General features: G+C 53.1%; 1 protein-coding gene and 1 long non-coding RNA gene across 2 annotated transcripts; both read right to left on the minus strand.

The window, feature by feature from the left end:
* Positions 1–7377: 7377 nt before the first annotated feature.
* On the minus strand, positions 7378–15209 carry LOC117090097. Its single transcript, XR_004439892.1, has 3 exons — positions 15126–15209; positions 11990–12086; positions 7378–7642 (listed from the first exon to the last, which is right to left on the minus strand). It is a non-coding gene; the product is annotated as an uncharacterized LOC117090097 (long non-coding RNA).
* A 493-nt stretch (positions 15210–15702) lies between these two features.
* On the minus strand, positions 15703–20726 carry SMIM41 (small integral membrane protein 41). Its single transcript, XM_033222006.1, has 2 exons — positions 19737–20726; positions 15703–17049 (listed from the first exon to the last, which is right to left on the minus strand). The coding sequence occupies exon 1, from the start codon at positions 20135–20137 to the stop codon at positions 19856–19858; it is 282 nt and encodes a 93-aa protein (XP_033077897.1). The 5' UTR covers positions 20138–20726; the 3' UTR covers positions 15703–17049; positions 19737–19855.
* Positions 20727–20745: the final 19 nt, after the last annotated feature.

Consider the following 20745-nt stretch of genomic DNA (forward strand, 5'->3'; position numbering starts at 1 on the left):
TAAACTTGCTCTCACTTTACTGTATGGATTCACCTTGAATTCTTTCTTGTGCAAGATCCTGGAACCCTCTCTTGGGTTCTGGATTGGGACCCCTTTCCGGTAACACAACCACTCCTCCTTTCCTTGGTAACATCCCTAATTTTATTTCCGGTGTACACACCTCCCCAAGCGATCCACGTCTTTGTTGGGAACTGACTCTTCCGTGGGCTCTAGGTTGGGCATACAAGGTTGTACCCATGGAGTCTCTCTCTGTCGCCCAGGCTGGAGTGCTGTGGCGCGATCTCAGCTCATTGCAAGCTCCGCCTCCCGGGTTCACGCCATTCTCCCACCTCAGCCTCCTGAGTAGCTGGGTCTACAGGCTCCTGCCACCGTGGCCGGCTAATTTTTTTTTTTCTTTTTGTATCTTTAGTAGAAACGGGGTTTCACCGTGGTCTCCATCTCCTGACCTCATGATCTGCCCGCCTTGGCCTCCCAAAGTGCTGGGATTACAGGCGTGACCCACCGCGCCCGGCCTGCTGTAGGCTTCTTAGTTGCTTCCTCGCCCTCCTGGGAGAGCTTCCCAAAGCCTCCCCCTCCCGCCAGGGACCTGCACCAGGTAGCCCAGGCCCTGGGAGCGGCTATACTCTTGGGGCCACACGGGGGCGCCAGCCTCAGGCGACTGCACCACTCCCTCCTGGAACAGGAGACCCCAACACCCCAGAGCGCAGTCAAACGCCCTGCACTGGCCAGTTACTCCAACTGATAAGCCCCCTTCCTGCTTAGCCCCAAGTGAATGAGGTGCTTCCTTGCAAATGAAAGTCTGCTGCCAACCCTGAGTCACTTCTCAAGATGCGGGCTCCCGTCAGCTCCCCAACTTCAGCCCCAACCCTGGGTCCCGCCTCCTGAGCTAGGCCTGGAGAGTGCAGACAGGAAGGAAGCGCAGCTGGACCTCACCCGGAGATGGGGACAGATTATCAGCAGCGTGAGAAGTGCTACAGGGAGCCCTCAAGGGCATCCCGCGTGTGCGGGTGATGCAGGCAGGTGCATGGGGGAGGGTGGGGTGCTACCAAACCCCAAATGAGCCCTGTTGGAACTGAGCCTGGGGTGAGCAGGTAAACAAGGTGTCGGGAGGCGAGCCAAGCATCAGGGCCAAGGGCCCCGGAGCATGAAGGTAGAGACAGCCAGGCGGGAGTAGCTGGAGAGGGTGCACGTGAGGACAAACAGGAGGAGGGGCAACAGGAGAGTAAGGTGGTGACAAGGGTGGGGAGGTAACATGGACCAAGGAGACTGGACTCCTGTGGGAGGGAAATGACCCTCAGGGCGGGCTTAGGCAAAGTAAACATGATCACAGGGCAACGTGCTCCCACAGGACTTTATGCAGTAAGGAAGTGTGGCTATTGAGCCCTTGAAATAATGTGGCTAGTAAGATGCAGGAACTAATTTTTAAACATTATTTACTTTTAATTAATTCTTTTTTTTTTTTTTCTGAGATAGAGTCTTGCCCTATCACCCAGGCTGGAGTGCAGTGGTGCAATCTTAGCTCATTGCAACCTCCACCTCCTGGGTTTAAGCTATTCTCCAGCCTCAGTCTCCCGAATAGCTGGGACTACAGGCAGGTGACACCACTCCTGGCTAAATTTTGTATCTTTAGTAGAGACGGGGTTTCACTATGTTGGCCAGGCTAGTTTCGAACTCCTGACCTCAGGTGATCCACCACCTCAGCCTCCCAAAGTGCTGGGATTACAGGTGTGAGCTACCAAGCCTGGTCCCTTTTAATTAATTCAAATGTAAATAGCTACACCAGTTAGGAGGCTGTGAAGATGGTCCAGGTGAGAGAGGGTAGGGGCCTGAAGCTGGTGGCAAATAAATGGGGAGGGCATGGACCCTGGGATTGTCAGGGCACTGGCTTTTTAATATTTAACTTAACCACTCAGCTGGTACTGAAACAGTTGTTATGGAGGCCTGTGCTCGTGAGAACTAGCATGCCACAAGTGAGCAGAGCCAGGAAATCACGGAGATCCACTGAAAGAGGGAAAGGAAGGCTCAGGGCCTCGGAGGTCTCCTGGGGGTCTGGCTGGGGCAACAGGGTGCTTGTGTGTCATCACTAAGAACAGGAACCCATGATGAATCAGCTTGGAGATGACAAGTGCAGTTTTGAACACATGGAAACTGAGAGGCCTCAGGACATCCCAGTGGAAGCATCTGATAGGCTGTTCTGTGTAAGGCTCTGATACTCAGGAGGGAACTGAAACTGAAGACAGCTCTGTCAGTCATCAGAGGTCAGAAACTGGCAGCCCAAAGGCCAGCTTCAGGTCACAGATGGAGGTTTAGACTGGCTGACACCATTGATTTCTTATGGAGCCTTTTTTTTTTTTTTTTTTTTTTTTAAGATTAAGCTCTATCGTTCAGGGTGGAGTGCAGTGGCACGATCTCAGTTCACTGCAACCTCCACCTCCCAGGTTCAAGTGATTCTCCTGCCTCAGCCTCCCGAGGTGCTGGGATTACAGGTGCGTACCACCATGCACGGCTAATTTTTGTATTTTTTTTAGTAGAGACAGGGTCTCACCATGTTGGCCAGTCTGGTCCTGAACTTCCGACCTCAGGTGATCCACCCGTGTTGGCCTCCCAAAGTGCTGGGATTACAGGCATGAGCCACTGCGCCCAGCCTAATTTTTGTATTTTTAGTGGAGACAGGGTTTCACCATGTTAGCCAGGCTGGTCTCAAACTCCTGACCTCAAGTGATCTATCCGCCTCAACCTCCTAAAGTGCTAGGATTACAGGCGTGAGCCACAGAGCCCGGCCAGAGGCTACATTTTTAGATTAGCAGAATTTATGTAAAAATCTGGATTTCCATCTCCTCTTGAAAACTGAGAATATCTGACGATATTGGGCCTGAATTTCCTCATGCGACAGTCATCTAGAGTTGCCTAGCAGCCCCTCCTCAGGCCGGCACCCAGCCAGCAGACACCACTAGTGGGCAGTGCATTTGCCCACTCCAAGTAGATGTGGCAAAAGAGACTTGCCACCCCTGTAATCCCAGGGCTTTGGGAGGTCAAGGCAGGAGGATGGCTTGAGGCCAGGAGCTTGAGACCAGCATGGACAATATAGCAAGACCCCATCCCTACAAAAAATGTTGTTGCCCAGGCATGTTGGTGCTCATTTCTAGCCCCAGCTATTTGGGAGGCTGAGGCAGGAGGATCACTTGAGCCTAGGAGGTCGAGGCTGGGACAAGCTATGATTGCACTGCTGCACTCTAGCCTGGGCAACATAAAAAAACTGCCATCTCTACAAACAGTTATTTTTTTAATAGCTGGACACGGTAGCATGCACCTGTAGACCCAGGTACTCAAGACACTGAGGTGGGAGGCTCGCCTAAGCCCAGGTCTCCAAGGTTGCAGTAAGCTATGATTGTGACACTGTACTCCAGCCTGGGTCACAGAGCCAGACTGTCTCTAAAAACAATTTTTAAAAATATAAAAAAAGGCCAGGCGCGGTGGCTCAAGCCTGTAATCCCAGCACTTTGGGAGGCCGAGACGGGCGGATCACGAGGTCAGGAGATCGAGACCATCCTGGCTAATACGGTGAAACCCTGTCTCTACTTAAAATACAAAAAACTAGCCGGCAACGAGGCGGGCGCCTGTAGTCCCAGCTACTCGGGAGGCTGAGGCAGGAGAATGGCGTAAACCCGGGAGGCGGAGCTTGCAGTGAGCTGAGATCCGGCCACTGCACTCCAGCCTGGGTGGCAGAGCAAGACTCCGTCTCAAAAAAAAAAAAAAAATATATATATATATATATAGATAGATAGATAGATAGATAGATAGATACTTACAACAACCCCCACACACATAGTCACAGGCCCCTTTATGGTGTGACTTTGGGCACTCCTCTCAGCAAAAGGTGCAGTCTACTTAGCATGAAGTACAGCAAATGGAAAAACTTAAAAAAAAAAAAAAAAAAAAAGCAGGTGCGGTGGCTCACGCCTGTATTTCCCAGCACTTTGGGAAGCCGAAGCGGACGGATCATGAGGTCAGGAGATCGAGACCATCCTGGCGAACGCGGTGAAACCCCGTCTCTACTAAAAATACAAAAAATTAGCTGGGCTTGGTCCGGGGTGGACACCTGTAGTCCCAGCTACTCAGGAGGCTGAGGCAGGAGAACAGCGTGAACCCGGGAGGCTGAGCTTGCAGTGAGCCGAGATCACGCCACTGCTCTCCAAGCGCAGGTGGGAGGAGGCCAAGCGCAGTGGCTCATGCCTGTAATCCCAGCACTTTGGGAGACCAAGGAGAGTGGATCACTTGAGCCCAGGAGTTCAAGAACAGCCTGGGCAACATAGTGACACCCCATCTCTACAAAAAATAATTTTTAATTAGGTGGGTGTGATGGCACATGCCTGTAGTCCCAGCTACTCCAGAGGCTGAGGCAGGAGGATTGCTTGAACCTAGAAGGCAGAGGTTGCAGTGAGCCAAGATCCCCAGCACCATGTTGAAGACACTCAAGCTAGACTTTAAAATGAGAGACCCAGAGGAGAGACAGAAGCTCCACTAAGTCCAGAGAACACCTGCACTGACTGACAACAGAGGGGGCAAGGACAGCAAAGAGCGCTACAGAGGCCAAGAGGTGACAGCACTGCAGGAGGGAGGAGCAGTCAATGGTCAGCCGCAAGTGCCTTTGGAGGCCAAGCCATAGCTTGACCAACATCCCAGGGCATACAAAGGCACAGGTTACCTGGATGTGTGTGGAAGAGTTTCCCTCTTTGAGTGAGCCTTAACCCAACAAGAACAAAGCTTTGTGTTGGCCGGGCACAGTGCTCTGGCCTATAATCCCAGCACTTTGGAAGGCCGAGGCAGGCAGATCACCTGAGGTCAGGAGTTCGAGACCAGCCTGGCAAACATGATGAAACCCTGTCTCTACTAAAAAAATACACCAAAAAATTAGCTGGCCGTGGCAGTGCACGCCTGTAGTCCTCGCTACTCAGGAGACTGAAGCAGGAGAATCACTTGAACTTGGGAGGCAGAGGTTTCAGTGAACTGAGATTGTGCCACTGCACTCCAGCCTGGGTGACAGTGAACTGAGATTGTGCCACTGCACTCCAGCCTAGGTGACAGAGCAAGACGCTGTCTCAAAAAAAAAAAAAAAAATTCAAAAAGCTTTGTGGGAATTGTTCAAGTTAGATTTTTCTTTCTCTCTCTTTTTTTTTTTTTGGAGATGGAGTCTTGCTCTGTCGCCCAGTCTGGAGTGCAGTGGCACAATCTCAGCTCACTGCAACTTCTGCCTTCCAAGTTCGAGCAATTCTCGTGCCTCAGCCTGCTGAGTAGCTGGGAATACAGGTGTCCACCACCATGCCCGGCTAATTCTTGTACTTTTAGTAGAGACAGGGTTTCACCATGTTGGCCAGGCTGTTCTCGAACTCCTGACCTCAAGTGATCCACCTGCCTCAGTCTCCCAAAGTGCTAGGATTATAGGTGTGAGCCACCGCACCCTACCCAGCCAGATTTTTCCAAAAGGGTTGCTTTTGTTGAATGATAATCCAGTTGAATAAAGAATCTGTCCCTTTCCATTATGTTAGTCCAGCAATAGAGCCAACATGACAATCTTCAGCCATAACCACAGAAGCCAGCATTACAACTCAGAAGCTAAAGTTCCAAATGTATAACATGATAAAAACATACCAAGACAAGCTTGATTAATTTAGTAAAACATTGGCCGGGCGCGGTGGCTCAAGCCTGTAATCCCAGCACTTTGGGAGGCCGAGACGGGCAGATCACGAGGTCAGGAGATCGAGACCATCCTGGCTAATACGCTGAAACCCCATCTCTACTAAAAATACAAAAAAAAACTAGCCGGGCGAGGTGGCTGGCGCCTGTAGTCCCAGCTACTCGGGAGGCTGAGGCAGGAGAATGGCGTAAACCCAGGAGGCAGAGCTTGCAGTGAGCTGAGATCTGGCCACTGCACTCCAGTCCGGGCGACAGAGCGAGACTCCGTCTCAAAAAAAAAAAAAAAAAAAAAAAATTTAGTAAAACATTACCAGTCTCTTGGCCAATACAGCCAACTTCCCAGCAGAAACAGCGAGTCAGGCCTTTAGGCTCCCTGGGCTTGGCCCGGAATCCCCATACCTCAGCCAATGGCCCAGGCTACTGACCCCAGTCTCTGGGTCAGTTCATTTTAGACAACAGGGTTGCTGGGCTGCCACAGAGATCAGCAAACAAAATAGTTCACCTGCAAGGAACAGGCCTTCCTTGTGACAACTATGCTGCAGGAAAACCAGCCAAGTTGCCGGAACCACAGAGTACAACAAAGTTTGGGTAAAATAGTTGTGGCAAATGAAATTCTGGGGCTACGTTTCCGTCCTGTGTGAAATTATTGAACATCCTTGGCCATCACTCCCTGTAGAGGTTTGTTTCATGTAAGTTGTAGTTCCAAACTGTGTGGGGCTTTTTGTTTGTTGTTTGTTGTGTTGTTGAGACGGGGTCTTGCTCTGTCACCAGGCTGGAGTGCAGTGGTAAGATCTCAGCTCACTACAGCCTCTGCCTCCTGGGTTCGAGTGATTCTCCTGCCTTAACCTCTAGAGTAGCTGGGACTACAGGTGTGCTCCACCACGCCCGGCTAATCTTTTTTTTTTTTTTTTTTTTTTATTTTAGTAGAGACGGGGTTTCACCATGTTGGCCAGGATGGTCTCGATCTTCTGACCTCATGATCTGCCCGCCTCAGCCTCCCAAAGTGTTGGGATTACAGGCATGAGCCACCATGCCCTGCCCAAAATGTGTGTTCTCTAAAACACTCTTTAAAAGAGTTTTTAAAAAACTACTTTACTAAAAAAACTAAATTTATGTTTAGTAACATGGCATTACGATCCTTGGAAATAAAATTAATTTTAGGCTGTTGTCCTGACAAAGCAAAGGAAATGCATCTAAAGTGGCATGGTTTTGTTTTGTGTTTTTTTTGTTGTTGTTGTTGTTTGTTTGTTGTTTTTTCTAAAATTTTTGTACTCTTCCAAAAAGAAGGTTTTAGAATGTTTCCCAAAGCATGTCTGTTGGAATGGTGGTCCCATGAGATGCTCCTTTAAAAAAAAAGGAAGTAAAAGAATTATTTGGCCAAATCTGCTTTGAAATCCTCTCTCTCTCTTTTAGATTCATCCCGCTATTGGCATAGTAATGCCTCTTTAAAGAACTACAATAAAGAAGCCTGTTTATCTTTGCTTAAAACAAAATCCTCAAGTTATTAACCACTCTTTTTTCAAGTAACACCCACAAAAGTCCCTTGGTGCTAGAGGACCTTGAAACCCACTGAAAGAAACACCACCTTGGTCTCTGGGGGAGGAGAAGTGGGACGTAACTCCCTGCTTTCTGACAAATGGTTTTGAAATATTCATCATTTCTCTAAAATGACAAAGGATGAAATATTGTTTCTACTTTTAATTCATTTCTCCTACAATTCTTGTAACATTTAGTTTGTAACAAAGACATTTTAAAGAAAAAGATACATTCAAAATCGGGAACCAGCAGGCAGCAAAGCTTCCATTCACCAGCCACCTGTGCATTTGAAGTGGTTGAGTCTGCTCCCAATGTGTTCATAGCCTCTGGAACACCCTCGCAGGTACAAGAGCATGCCGTTCAAATTTTCAACCAGTTACATGGCCATGTCCCTCTCCATCCCGCCTGCACACTGGGAGAAAATGCAAATCCATGAAGAGTGGTATTTAAAGAATTGACAGCCTTGAAAACATTTTGGAATTATTTGATTTCCTCACAAAACTTCATTATTGCTAAATCCAAAAGATGAGCATGACAATATCTGTAAGTCTACCAACTGTCCTCCTTAAACTTTGCTGTTAACACTTCTCTAAATCTTCTGTTCACGCCAGCAGCATATCATATGACCAACTCTAATATGCCTCCGTTAGATTCTAGGACATTTCTGGGAGTTTATACATTTTTGTTTGAGAAAGTTAAGGAGCTATCATACAATTACAGTTCCCCCCTCCTCCCTACTCTATGATCAAAGGAAAAATTTAAGGGGCAGTGCCCCTTGTTCCATAACATATTTCCCCATGGTTCTCCATGTGTAGTGCAAAACAGCAGAAATCCCCATCCTAACAGAGTTGGCATTTGAGCAGATGGCTTGGGCAAGGAAGTTCCCAGTTAATATAGCGGCTCTATCATGCAAACCAGTCCAAGAAGGAGACACAGCCACCTTGAGCCAAATTGTTTTGCAAGGAATGGGTTCAAAGTCAAGAAAAGAGGAGAGTTCACCACATAGACTGTCAGCTTCAACAAAGAGTAGCTCTCATAGGGGTGAATGGGTTTGGGTTGCTCAAGAAGAGAGAGAGTCCAAAGATGGAGCTGGAGCTTGAGTTGAAGCCCCCAGGAGCTCCCCAGGCAGAAAGAGCAGAGGCTCAGGCTGAGGACAGCTCCCTGAATGGCCACCTGAAACCTGAAACCGTGGAGCAAAAACATCAGGGAACTCTATATGGTGGAAAGGAGATAGCCAGATGTGGCGGTGCACATCTGTAGTCCCAGCTACTGGGGAGGCTGAAATAGGAGGACCACTTGAGCCCAGGAGTATGAGACTAGAATGAGCCGTGATTGCGCCACTGCACTCCAGCCTGGTGAAAGAGTAATACCCTGTTTTAATAAGAACAAAATAACAAAAATAAAAACAAGAAAGGAGAGAGTTGGCTAAGCTTCATCACCTTGGTGGGTTTGGAACCCTTACTTGATCCTTCACTAAAGTACATCTTGGGCGTCCAGTGAGGTTTCGTGTGTATTGGGAGGATGGTGAGGATGGGAGCCAGGTATGGGACCTGTATTCAAGAAGAAGCTGCCCCACACACTGGCCATCTATGGATTTCCAGCCAATAAGCATGTGCAGCCATCTATGGATTTCCAGCCAACAAGCATGTGCAGCCATCTATGGATTTCCAGCCAACAAGCATGTGCAGCCATCTATGGATTTCCAACAACAACTGAGAACTCAAGAGACAGGCTGCCCAGTCTTTCCTCTCTCCCAGAGAATGAAGAGGCCTCCATCATTTCAGGTTGATGCTCTGGTTTGGATAGAGCACACTCTTCCTGAGTGGCTTCCTGAGAAAATGTGCAAGACAAGTCCATTTTCTGGCTCTCCATGGAAGACCCACTTCACCTGCAGCCTCTCTGTGTTCTCATCAGTGCTCCCTTGCTCACTCACTGCAGCTCCTGGACTTCCCCGCGGTTCCCCGACCACAGCAGGCATGCTTCTTTCTCTGGGTCTCAGCACTTGTTCCATGACCTGGAGTGCTTCCCCCCTGCCCCCTCCCTACTCTCTCTATTGCCCACTCTCATTCAGGTCTTTGCTCAAATAACTTTCTTGGCCGGGTGCAGTGGCTCATGCCTGTAATCCCAACACTTTGGGAGGCCGAGGCGGGTGGGTCACTTGAGTTCAGGAGTTTGAGACCAGCCTGACTCAGCCTGACCAACACGGTGAAACCCCGTCTCTACAAGAAATATAAAAACTTAGCCATGTGTGGTGGTCACACACCTGTAATCCCAGCTACTCAGGAGGCTGAGGCAGGAGAATCACTTGAACCTGGGAGGTGGAGGTTGTAGTGAGCCAAGATCATGCCATCACACTCCAGCCTGGGCAACAGAGCAAGACTCTGTCTCAAAAATAAATAAATAAATAAATAAACAAACACCTTCTTGGCAACACTTTCCCTGATAATTCCATTTAAAATTCCAGCCTTTCCCCTGCCCTCTCCATGCACCGTCCCTGCTTTGCTTTGCTCCATAGGTTGAACTGTGTCCCCCCCCAAAAAGATGTGCTAAAGTCCTAACCCTGAGCACTTCAGGATGTGACCTTATCTGGAAGTAGGATCATTGCAGATGTAATTAGTTAAATTAAGATGAGGTCATACTGGACTGGGGTGGGCCTCCAAATCCAAAAGAACTGGTGTCTTCATAAGAAATTTGGAGACAGAGACATGGGAAGAACACCATGTGATGGGACAGAGCCGGGCTGTGCAGCTGCAAGCCAAGGGACGCCAGATATTTCCAGCCACCACCAGTGGTCACCACTGGAAGCGAGGCGGAGGCAAGGAAGGATTCTCCTGCAGGTTTTTGTTTGTTTGTTTGTTTGTTTGATTTTTTTGAAGGCAGGAGTCTTGCTCTGTCGCCCAGGTTGGAGTGCACGGCACAATTATGGCTCACTGCAGCCTCAACCTTCCAGGCTCAAGTGAGTCTCTTGTCTCAGCCTCCAGAGTAGCAGGCATGCACTACCATGCCCAGCTAATTTTTTAATGTTTTTGTAGAGATGGGGGAGGGGGTCTCACTATGTTGCCCAGGCTGGTCTTGAACTCCTGGACTCAAGTGATCCTCCTACCTCAACCTACCAAAGTGCTGGGATTACAGGTGTGAGTCACCACACCCGACCACCCTACAGGTTTCAGAGGGAGCATGGCCCTGTCAGCACCTGGATTTCCTAATTCTGGCCTCCAGAACTATCAGAGAATAAATTTCTGCTGTTTCAAGCCACCCAGTTTGTGGTATTTGGTAGGGCAGCCCCAGGAGTTAATACACCATCTGACAGGCTCTATTTTTGAATTGTGTGGTTTATCATCTGTCTCACCTCACAAGAAAGCAGGCAGCACACAGGGAATTCCACCAGTTTCGTTCTCTTGGTGCCTAGAGCAGTGCCTGGCACGCAGTACAAGCTTTACAAGCAGTGGCGGCTGGATGAGTGAGGGGTGAATGGTTGGAGCCTAGCATTCTTCCACGGCCACTGAAGACTCGGTGCCTGGCAGAAAGGTGGGCGCAGCATCCTCAACGGCCCAGAAGACTGGAGATTGTGGAGCACGTGAGGGACAGCAGTGAGAGATGCAGGAGCAGGGACTCAAGAGGGCAGCAGTTTAGGGGTCACAAGAAGACGCCATCCTATGAGCAGTGGACACCACATTGAGAGGGTGTGAAACAGGGACTGGACAGTGTGGCCGGACAGAACGCTCCTCTGCTAAACACGACTCTGACAACAGTGTGGAGGATGGGTGGGCTGAGAAGCCCCAAGGGACACAGGGACCAGGTGCAAGGCGAGGTGGTGGCCGGGGACATGAAATGAAGCTTTCCATCAGGCAGAAGGGACCATATTTGGTGACGCACTGGCTGTGGAGGGGAATCGGGGACAGCTGCTGGGGTGGAGAAACCATCCTCTAAGATGCAGAACCTGCCAGGGAGACGGCTCCCGAGGGAAGAACCTGGCTGTGGGTGTGCTCTGGCACCTTCCACAGTCCTTCTCTGTCCGCACTAGCCTCTTGGTGCCCCCTCAGACACACCAGGCTCATTCCCACCCCAGTAACTTCCCGCCCCTCTGGCAGGAACACTGTGCCCCAGATCTTCTCTGGCTGGAGTCACCTCACAGGTCAGGTCTCAGCTCAAGTGTCACCTCCTTGGAGAGGCTTTCCCTGGCCACCTTCATGAAAGTCCCCCACAGGTCTCCATCCCATCACCCTGCTGTCTTTCCATTGCAGCACAATCACTCTCTGCAGGCACCTCATGCATTTGCTCACAGGTGCACGGAAGGGCCTTCCCACCAGCAAGTACGTGAGCTCTCTGTCCCATGTACAACACGGTCTCCAGTGCCTGGGACAGTAGCTGCTCAAAAATATCTGTAGAATGGGTGGGAAGATTCACGTGGCCTTCAGGGGCCAGGTTAGGCTGGGGCTGCTGATTTCAGAGCCATGGGCAGAGAGATGGCAATTTCCATGCAGGGGAAGGGCAGGGAGCCCAGGGGAAGATCTAGGAGAGGGCCTGGAGGAACTTGGTTTTGAGAGAGGAAAGAGGAAACCCTGGTACAAGACTCTCAAGGAGAGAGGGGAGATGCCCCAAGGGCAGGCCTAGGAACTGACAGAGCCTGGATTCAACCCGGCAGGCACTCCAGAGCCCCAGTGTCCAGACACTAAGGTGCCCTTCATCTTGTTTGAGTGTTGCCAAGTGGGCATGATCACTATCTCATTTTCCTAAGGATGAAGAGGATTTAACTCACACAGCAAGCGGCAGACCCAGGGGAAAGCCCCAGCAGTGTTCTTCTGGAGCCCACAGTCTCATCCTCTCCTGTTGATGGCACCAGTCTGCTTCGGGAACTGCCACAGGAGGAGGAGAGCTGTGAGAAGGGGCCAGCCATAGCAGACGTGGCCGGGAGAGCAGCCTCTGGAGCAACCACCCAGGGGATCTGAAGACCTGGCCGTCAGCTTAGCTGGGGTGGAGGCCAGGATGAAGAGGATGGAGACATAAACAGGAGGCAAGGAAGTGGGGACGGCAAGCGTGGGTAACTCTTTGGAGAAGTTTGGCTGTAAAGACAAGTGAGACATAGGATAGTAACCGGAGGCGGCAGTGGGTGCAAAGAGCGCTATTTTAAGGTGGCAGAAACCGGAGTGTGCTTGGACGCGACAGCCAACAGAGGAGCAACTGAAGAACTGAGTTAAGGAGGAAGCGGGGCGGCTCAGCACCGGGGTGGAGGGGCTGCAGAGGCGGAGGCCCAGCCCTCCTCTGCCCACTTATTTTCCGTGGGAAGTAGAAGGAGAGGGCACCTGAGCAGAGTTGGGAGGTGGGAGGGTCAGGTTTGAAAGAGCAGGGAAGGCTTGCCGTCATGCAGCAGGGGAGACAGCTGGCTGCAGCGAGCGCCAGGCAGTGGGACCCAGTGACCATTCTCAGTGCCATCAGTCTGCTCAAGGGTGTGATACTCTTTGGGGGCACCCAGCAGCCTGGGTAAAAGTTCAAAGGATAGAGAGTTGCAGTCATCCAGGGATGAGGTTTCACCGAGACGGTTCTGTGGATGGAGTGAAGTTAGGACATGGGCAAGAGAGTGACTGAGGCAATGCACCAGGCAATCTACACTGGAAGTGGGGCAGCTGGGAAGGGGCTGAGGGTCAGGGAGGAAGCAGAGGTAAAAGAGGTCAAGGGACCAGAGTGACAATGTCGGAGTGAGCAGGTTGAAAGAGTAAAAGGTGTGGCCATAAAGCACAGCCTCTCAAGGAGGGCTCTGAGGGGCCACAGCTCTGAGCCGGGGCAGGTGAACACCCAGAGGTGGCCGGGCACGGTGGCTCAAGCCTGTAATCCCAGCACTTTGGGAGGCCGAGACGGGCGGATCACGAGGTCAGGAGATCGAGACCATCCTGGCTAATACGGTGAAACCCCGTCTCTACTAAAAAAATACAAAAAACTAGCCGGGCAACGAGGCGGGCGCCTGTAGTCCCAGCTACTCGGGAGGCTGAGGCAGGAGAATGGCGTGAACCCGGGAGGCGGAGCTTGCAGTGAGCTGAGAGCCGGCCACTGCACTCCAGCCTGGGCGGCAGAGCAAGACTCTGTCTCAAAAAAAAAAAAAGAACACCCAGAGGAGTGGTGTGGGCATGCGGCTGCAGCCTTGGCCTCTTGGCAGGACTCACAGAAGCCTCGCGGAAGTCAGCTGTGGCTGGGAAGGGCAGCCTGGCAGCTGTGGAGCAGGATGAAGATCCTTTTTGTGTGTTTGTTTTATTTTTTTATTGTCTTATTATGCCTAGGTGAGACAAGTGCCTGGGAAAGCATTCACACAGCATGAAGGAGTATATTCTAATAAGTCTGTTCCTCACCCTGCAGTGGGCTTGCAGACCAGAGGCAACCGCACCACCATCTTCCTCAGTGTGGAGCGTTTTTCAGAGCCTCAGGGGTAGTGGTGGGAGCAACTCAGTTGGGCAGAAGTCTTCCCCACTTCTTCCTTCCAAGGTTCCAGGCTTCAGGTCCCCTCCCAGCACCCCAGAACTGCTCAGGGTACGGAGGCCCCTGGCCAACCCCTCAGTTTCCGAAATCCTCTCTTCCTCAACTGCCAAGAGAGTCCATTCCTCGGGCTCCCTCCCCCATCCCTGAGTATTCCTTGTCTGCCCCTGCCTTTAAGTGGTGGTCCACCAGGGCTGCATCTTCCATCCCCTGCCTCCTCGCTTCATTCTGATGCATTCCTGCAGCTTCACTTTCCACCTCCAGCAGCATCAGGGCTCAGAACTCTCTCCGCTGAATTCCAGTCCTATACACTCCTTGTCCACCTGACAGCTCCCCTCCAACTCAAGGAGCCACAGCTGAGCTCGTCAGCTGCCTGTCTGCCCATGGCCCCATCGGCAGCGGACATGAGTTATCTCATGGCCACCCAGCATCTGTTCACCCCAGGATGGAACAGGCCCAGATTTGGTGCACAGACAGCCCCCTCTGCTTTGGACCCTGCAGTTTGTGGTATTCCCTCCACCTCTACCCCAACCCAAGTATGGTATGTTACCAAAGTCTAGAACATTCCATACTCTCAGCGTAGTACTGTTTCAGGGTTAGCACAGAGTCAAACAGGCCCAATAGCAGCAAACCCTGGGGTTTGACCCGAGTGACATGGGAGAAGACCTCCCTTTTTCCTGATAGGTTTGAACCTGAGAGGCTTTAAGCCAACGCCCTGCCTCACATGGAGGCCAGGAACACACACCATCAACACTCGCAGTGCATTTTCTTGGTGTCAGGTATGTGCCAAGCACCCTACATGTGTGGATCTCACTTTATCCTAACAAAACATGGCACCAGCTAGGCCCTATTTTCCCCCAACCTAAAGAGGAGGGAATTGAGCCACAGAGACGTTCAGGGCCTTGTCAGGCCATGCAGCTAATAACTACGGTGCCAGAATTCAAATCCAGACCACGTGACTCCAGAGTCCTTGCTCTCAACCACCAGGCTCTACTGCCAGAAGCTGACACAGGCAAGCAGAGCTATAGGAAGAGGGGAAACTGAGGCCTGCTCCCACCATGGAGCCCTGAATCATGCTGGACCTGCGTCCAGAACCACCCCTAGACTTTTCAGTTACATGGGCCAATATACTCCCTTCTGCCTGAGCCAAATATAGTTTGGGTTTTCTATAAAACCCAAAAAAGTTCTAACCAATAACACATCCTCTCAGTGGGTGGCACCACCGCACACACAGTATTCAGGCCAGAAACCAGAACATCGTCCTCCCCTCCTCCCTCTCCCTCATCCCTCACATCTAACCAGTGACCAAAGCTGGTGTCCCAGCCCTGGCCCTCTTCTTACCCCTGGTCCAGGCGACTATCATCATTTTTTTCTGGGTTTTGACAACAGCCTCCTTGCCTCCTTTCTATTTCTAGCCACCACAAACTTACCACCAAGTTCTTTAAGATCCAGATCTTAACGTGTCCCTTCCTGCATGAAACCCTCCAGACACCTCACTGCTCCTGGGGAAAGCTCCAACTCCTGCCCAGGCTGGCCCTACCCACCACCCTGGTCACACCTCCCTCACCCGCCCTGCCCCAGCCCCCCTGCTTCCGAAGCTTGCTGCTTCACACCTCCAAATCTCTGCCTGAGATGCTCTTGCTCCCTTCTTGCCAGGCGAATGCCCAGTGGCGATGCCACCTCCTCTGTGAGTTGTGCTTTGCTAATCCCAGCAGAGCTGTCACTCTCTGCTCTCGGCTCTGTCACTCTGGGCTCTTTTCATTGTCCATTTTAACTTCAGTTTTGTGAGCACCACTCTTTACTGGACTGTGAGCTCTTCAGGGGCAGGGGCTCTGTCTTGGTTTTTTTGTGGGTTTTTGTCGTCGTTGTTGTTTTGAGATGGAGTCTTGCTCTGTCACCCAGGCTGGACTTCAGTGGCAGGATCTCGGCTCACTGCAACCTCTGCATCCTGGATTCAAGCAATTCTCCCCATTATAGGCACGCACCACCACACCCAACTAATTTTTGTATTTTTAGTAGAGACGGGGTTTCACCATGTTCGTCAGGCTGGTCTCAAACTCCTGACCTCATACTCCACCCACCTCGGCCTCCCACAGTGTTGGGATTACAGGTGTGAGCCATCGCCGCCCAGCCCTGTCTTGTTTATTTCCTCATCCCCATGTCCCAGAGTATGCCTGGCACAGAGCAGTCACTCAGTAAATACTCATGGAAAAGAGAATAAAATGAGTGTTCCCAGGAATAGAGGGCTGGTTCTATACCTCTTCTCTCCTCTCTCTCCTCTTCTCTTCTCTTCTCTCTTCTCCTCTTCTCTTCTTCTCCTCTCTAGGGATGGTCAGGTTCAGGGAAAATAATTATGCCACAGGATGATTACTAGGCAGAAAGACTTTTTTCAATAAATAAGCATGTTACCAATTTGATCAATGACAAACCTATGATATTGTCACCTACATTTTATAAACAAAGAGACTGAGGTTTAGGAAGGTTTTGCAATCTAGAATTCCATGCACATGCTCACAAAACCCACTCTCATCTCAAAGCCAAGGCTCAGGCTGGACTCTGATGAGACAGATCCCAATAGTGACTGGTTGAATGAAGCGGTGCTCTTGCCCACACTGGCCACAGGGCGGCAGCCGAGTGCTGGCGTGAGGGTGGCTTTCCGCACCACTTCACACCCACCCTTGGAAGATGTGGATCTGAGGGTGCAAGGGGAAAAGCCACCACTGAGGAGAGGCCAGGGGACAGGGGCTGGGGTTGCTATATCTGCTAGAAACAGGTAAAACTGGAGGAGAGTTGGGGAACAAACCACTAATTCCTAGAGTCAAGGGCTGGAGACACAGACTGTAGACCTGAAGCTTGCATTACCAGCATATTTAATAACAGGCCACAGAAAGTGAGGCAGCATTCCTGGATTGTGGGGACACTGCAGGCCTGCAAATGGGTGGCACTGACTTGCAGCAGGGGCCGGTCACTGTCAGACCATTGCTGCCTCACACCAGACAGGACAGGTGCTGCACTCATGTCCTCAGAGGCCAGAAGGCAGGGGGCACAGCCAGCACCTGCCGCACCAGGCATCCAGGATGTGTGACCACTTCAGTGCCCAGGACATGCAGCAGGTCCCAAGCGGGCTGGGAGTGCAGGTCTCCCAAGTCCAGGCCCACCCGAGCACTTCCGGAGGTCCAGTGGAGCAGATCAGAGGCAGCGGCTGGGTGCAAGGATCCCAGGTTGAGGTCTCACCATAAGCCAGGTGTCTCCCAGTCTTTCATCTGCAGCAAGAATGGGCTGAAAGTGGCAGGGGACCCCCAGAGCGGCAGCAGAAGAGCTCTCTGGTTGGCAGATGATGCGGGGCTCAGGAATCTGTAGAGAGAGCCACCCCCGTCTTTGCTGGAGAGAGAGCTGTACTATGTGGAGACTGAGGAATGGATTCCATAAACCTCTCACAGCCTCTCCCAGTTTAGGGAAAATCTCAGGGGCTAGAGGAAGGTTAGGGCAAGATCTGAACCCACCAGTCGCTCCAGCCCTTCCCTTATGGATGGTGCAGGCTAAGTGAGCTGGCTAGGAGTCCAGTTGCCTGGCTTCTCTCCATGGCACTCAGACCTGCACCCATCCCCCACCTCTCACTCCCAGCTGGAGCCTGATGGGGTAACAGCAGCACCCAGTTCCCAATTTTCCACATTCTTTCCTGCCCACTCAGGCTGACAGCCTTGACCAGGGTCAGAGTTCCAAGGCAAACATCTCAGTCCTTTCCTGTAGGAACACTGAGGTCCCAGGCACACCCCACGCCCTGCCCTCCAAGCACTAGGCTCAGAAACAGCAACAGGAGGAAGGTGGATGAAGAAAGCCTTTGCCCCCACCTCTACACCCCTACCCCAGCCCTGTCCTGGGTGTCAGCAGACACGATGATGCTGGGGGTACAGCCCTTCCCAACACTAAATCACTCCACACCCTCACACCACGGGAACTTGAGCCCAAAGGCCAAACGGAAGGTCATCAGCCTTCGGCCCTGATCCCTCAGCTCTGACCGCTTGGATTTTTTTTCCATGGATGTTTATTCCAGCTGACCCTCTAAGCCCATCCCCCCTCAGGTTCAGGCCAGGAAAGCTGAGCCCAGCTGGCTGAGGAGCTGCTGCCGGCATCTGGAAGACTGCTCCCCACAGCAAGAAGGTAGGCAGGGCCCCAGGGAAGCAGGATGGGAAGGGGGCAGTGACACAGGGGTTTGGGGGTCCATCCCTGGTTCGCAAACGTATGAAGAGAGGCCGCGTTTTGCAGCAGCATCTCAAGAGTGATGAGAAAGCAGGGAAGGGAAGAGGACAGAGCAAGAGGGGCCCCAAGTGCCAGATGGGGCTTGAACTTGGAATCAGGGCCCAGGGTCTGCTTCCAGCTCTGTCATTAATGTGAGCATGTCACTTACTGTTCTCTGAGCTTCCCCACATTCCCAGTGATCTGGAGACCCTCTCTCCCATCTGGGAAAGGAGAGGAGTGTGGGGCCAGAGGGTGACAGGCAAGGCAGCTGGGTGAAACTGGGTATAATCAAGAGAGGAAGTTCCCACCATCTCCCCCAGCAAAGGTGGGGGGGAATGTCCCCTGGGCCCAACCCCCTGCTTGTGCCAGGTGCAGTAACAGACACACCACACACACCCCTCAGGGCGCTGGACAACCCTCCCTCCTAGGGGGCAGGGTGGGGGATGGGGGGGACCCTGAGGTGAGAAGTCGCTGGCTCAGCAAGGCCAGTGTGGCGCCGCTGCCCAGGATTAGCGCCAAATCCTGGGCTGCTGGGCAGGGATCACACGTCGTCGTCAGCTTCGCAGCTGCTTAGCTGCACCTGCCCGCATCCTCCCCCTGCCCCTCACAGGCACCCAGCCTGACTCCTTTCTCAGATGGAAACTGGGACCCTGCCCTACCCCAGATAAGCAGGGGAGGGGCTCCAGAATCAGGGAGGGGGCAAGAGAGGCTAAAGTCACCCCTGACAAACACACACTTCCACCTACAGAAACAAACCCCCAGGGGCTCCTAGGTGCAAACCTGAACAGAGGGAAGGAACAGAGAAGGCCTCTCCAGTCCCTGTGGCTGTCCCAGGTGGCTTTCACCTGTAGTTACCTTGTCCTCAGGCCATCCAGGCCCTTCCCTCCAGATGGCTCCTGTCCTTGGAAAGACAGAGCGAGACACCCAGACAGAGCCCCCACAGCTGGGAGTCCTCAGCCCTACTTCCTGGAGCAGCGCTTCTGAGGCCCCCCAGCTGTCAGGACCCTGCCATCCACACCCCTCAACACACACACACAAAGCTCCTTTGTCTGGGCTACATCTACTCCCCCACCCCTCACCCCCTCCCCCCTCCCCCGCCCCCCCCCCCGCCCCCACGACCTGAGCAGGGTCCAGGGAAGGGCCTTCCACACACCTCCCCATTCCCCAGGGCCACCCAGGCCCCTGGCTCTGCCCTCTAACATGACCACACTCCTCTCCCTGTCTCAAGAGGGAGGCCAGGCAAGGAATCTCCCACAAGCCGCCTTCCAGGGAAAAGGTTTCAGGCAGCTGAGGCCAAAGGCTGGCGCTGTCTTCCTATCTCCTCAGCCCCGTGGAGTAGGCAGTGCTGGGGCCCGCAGAGTTGGGCCTAGGACCTATAGGGGCCGGGGCAGATGCAGACCGTGGGGTTGAGGGTGGGGGCTAAGGAAGAAGCCCCCAAAGTACACTGTGGCCTCTAGACTCCCTCCTCTGTCATCATCCTGCCTCCACAACCACCCCACAGTTACACAGCAGCCTCTGTTCCTAGAAAAAGAGCTTAATGCTGGAACATTTAAGATGGGAGGAGGGGGCCAGAGCTGCAGGAGACACAATCCCGGGCGGGGCGGCCTCCTCCTGATTCCGCACACCTGGGTGGCTGCAGCCCCACCGGCCGGCCGTGGACTTACAGAGCTGGGAACCGGAGTCGCTGAAGAGCCCATTCCCCAGACAGATGCCTTGCTGCGCCCCAAGAAGCCTCCTCAGTAAGGAAGCTACTGTAGGCCCCCGGAGCCCCGCGCCCACACTCCCGCTACCCTCCCTCTCACCTGCGTGGGCGCGCCGCTTAGGGTAAGGGATTGCGACCGCAGCAGCCGTCGGGCATGCTCCGGACCGCTCGGAGTCAGGGGACGCCTGGAGGCTGCGACCTCCGAGCGCAGCTGGGCGCCTAGGAGTCGTCGTCGCCGTCCTCTCCGCTGGCACTGCCGGGCTCGGGCTCGCGGGACGCGCGCTGCTCGCGGGCCAGCAGCGCTGTCAGGCCCTGGGCGCGGAGGAGGAGGCCGCCGCCCAGGAACAGGACCCCGCAAAGCACCAGCAGGGACAGCACGCCAAGCACCGCCGCCTGCACCGCGAGCGGCCCCTCGGGGGGCTCCGGCGGCGACCCCGACTGGTTACAGCAGGAGCTCAGCCAGGCGGCCTGAGCCGCCGCGCCTGCCTGAGAGCCGTTCATGCTCCAGCGCCGGCTGCCCAGATGTGGCGGGATCGCCAGATGTGCGGGAGCCCAGACTGGCGGGCGGGCCGGCCGGAGGCTGCGTCGGGGGGAGGGAACCAAGGGGCGGACCCCAGGCGCCCTACGCCCCTACCCCTTGCGCAGAGCGCTCGGGCACTTCCTAGACAAAGAGCTCCAGCCGTTGTGGCTATGGCCCTTTCTCCACAGGCCCAGACTCGGGGCCCACCGTATTTCTTCTCATCCCCAAGGCCCACAGGCACCCCCATGCGAGTCCAGTCAGCCAAAACCAGAAGCCGTGTCCCCAAGAGTCCCTCCCCTTCGCAAAGTGGGCCAATAGGTACATCTGGGCAGAGCCCTGAGAAGATCCTCAGACCCCATCCCAGCTGCAGGCTGGGGTGCTGCCCCTCTGAGCAGGACACAAGACAAAGGTGATTGTCCCCATTCTTGAGTTTTTTGTCCCGAGACCCAAGTTCTATGGTGCTAGGTGGCCCAGGTGGCTGCTGAGCCAGAAGGCACATGGGCAGCCATAAGAGTGAGTTCCACCCTTCCTCGTCCATCATCCCCTTCAGAAGCCTCCTGGAGCTGGACAAGCAGGCCAATGCCTCCTG

Source organism: Trachypithecus francoisi, unplaced genomic scaffold (assembly GCF_009764315.1).
Source record: "Trachypithecus francoisi isolate TF-2019V2 unplaced genomic scaffold, Tfra_2.0 Lachesis_group11, whole genome shotgun sequence".
Lineage (NCBI taxonomy): Eukaryota > Metazoa > Chordata > Mammalia > Primates > Cercopithecidae > Trachypithecus > Trachypithecus francoisi.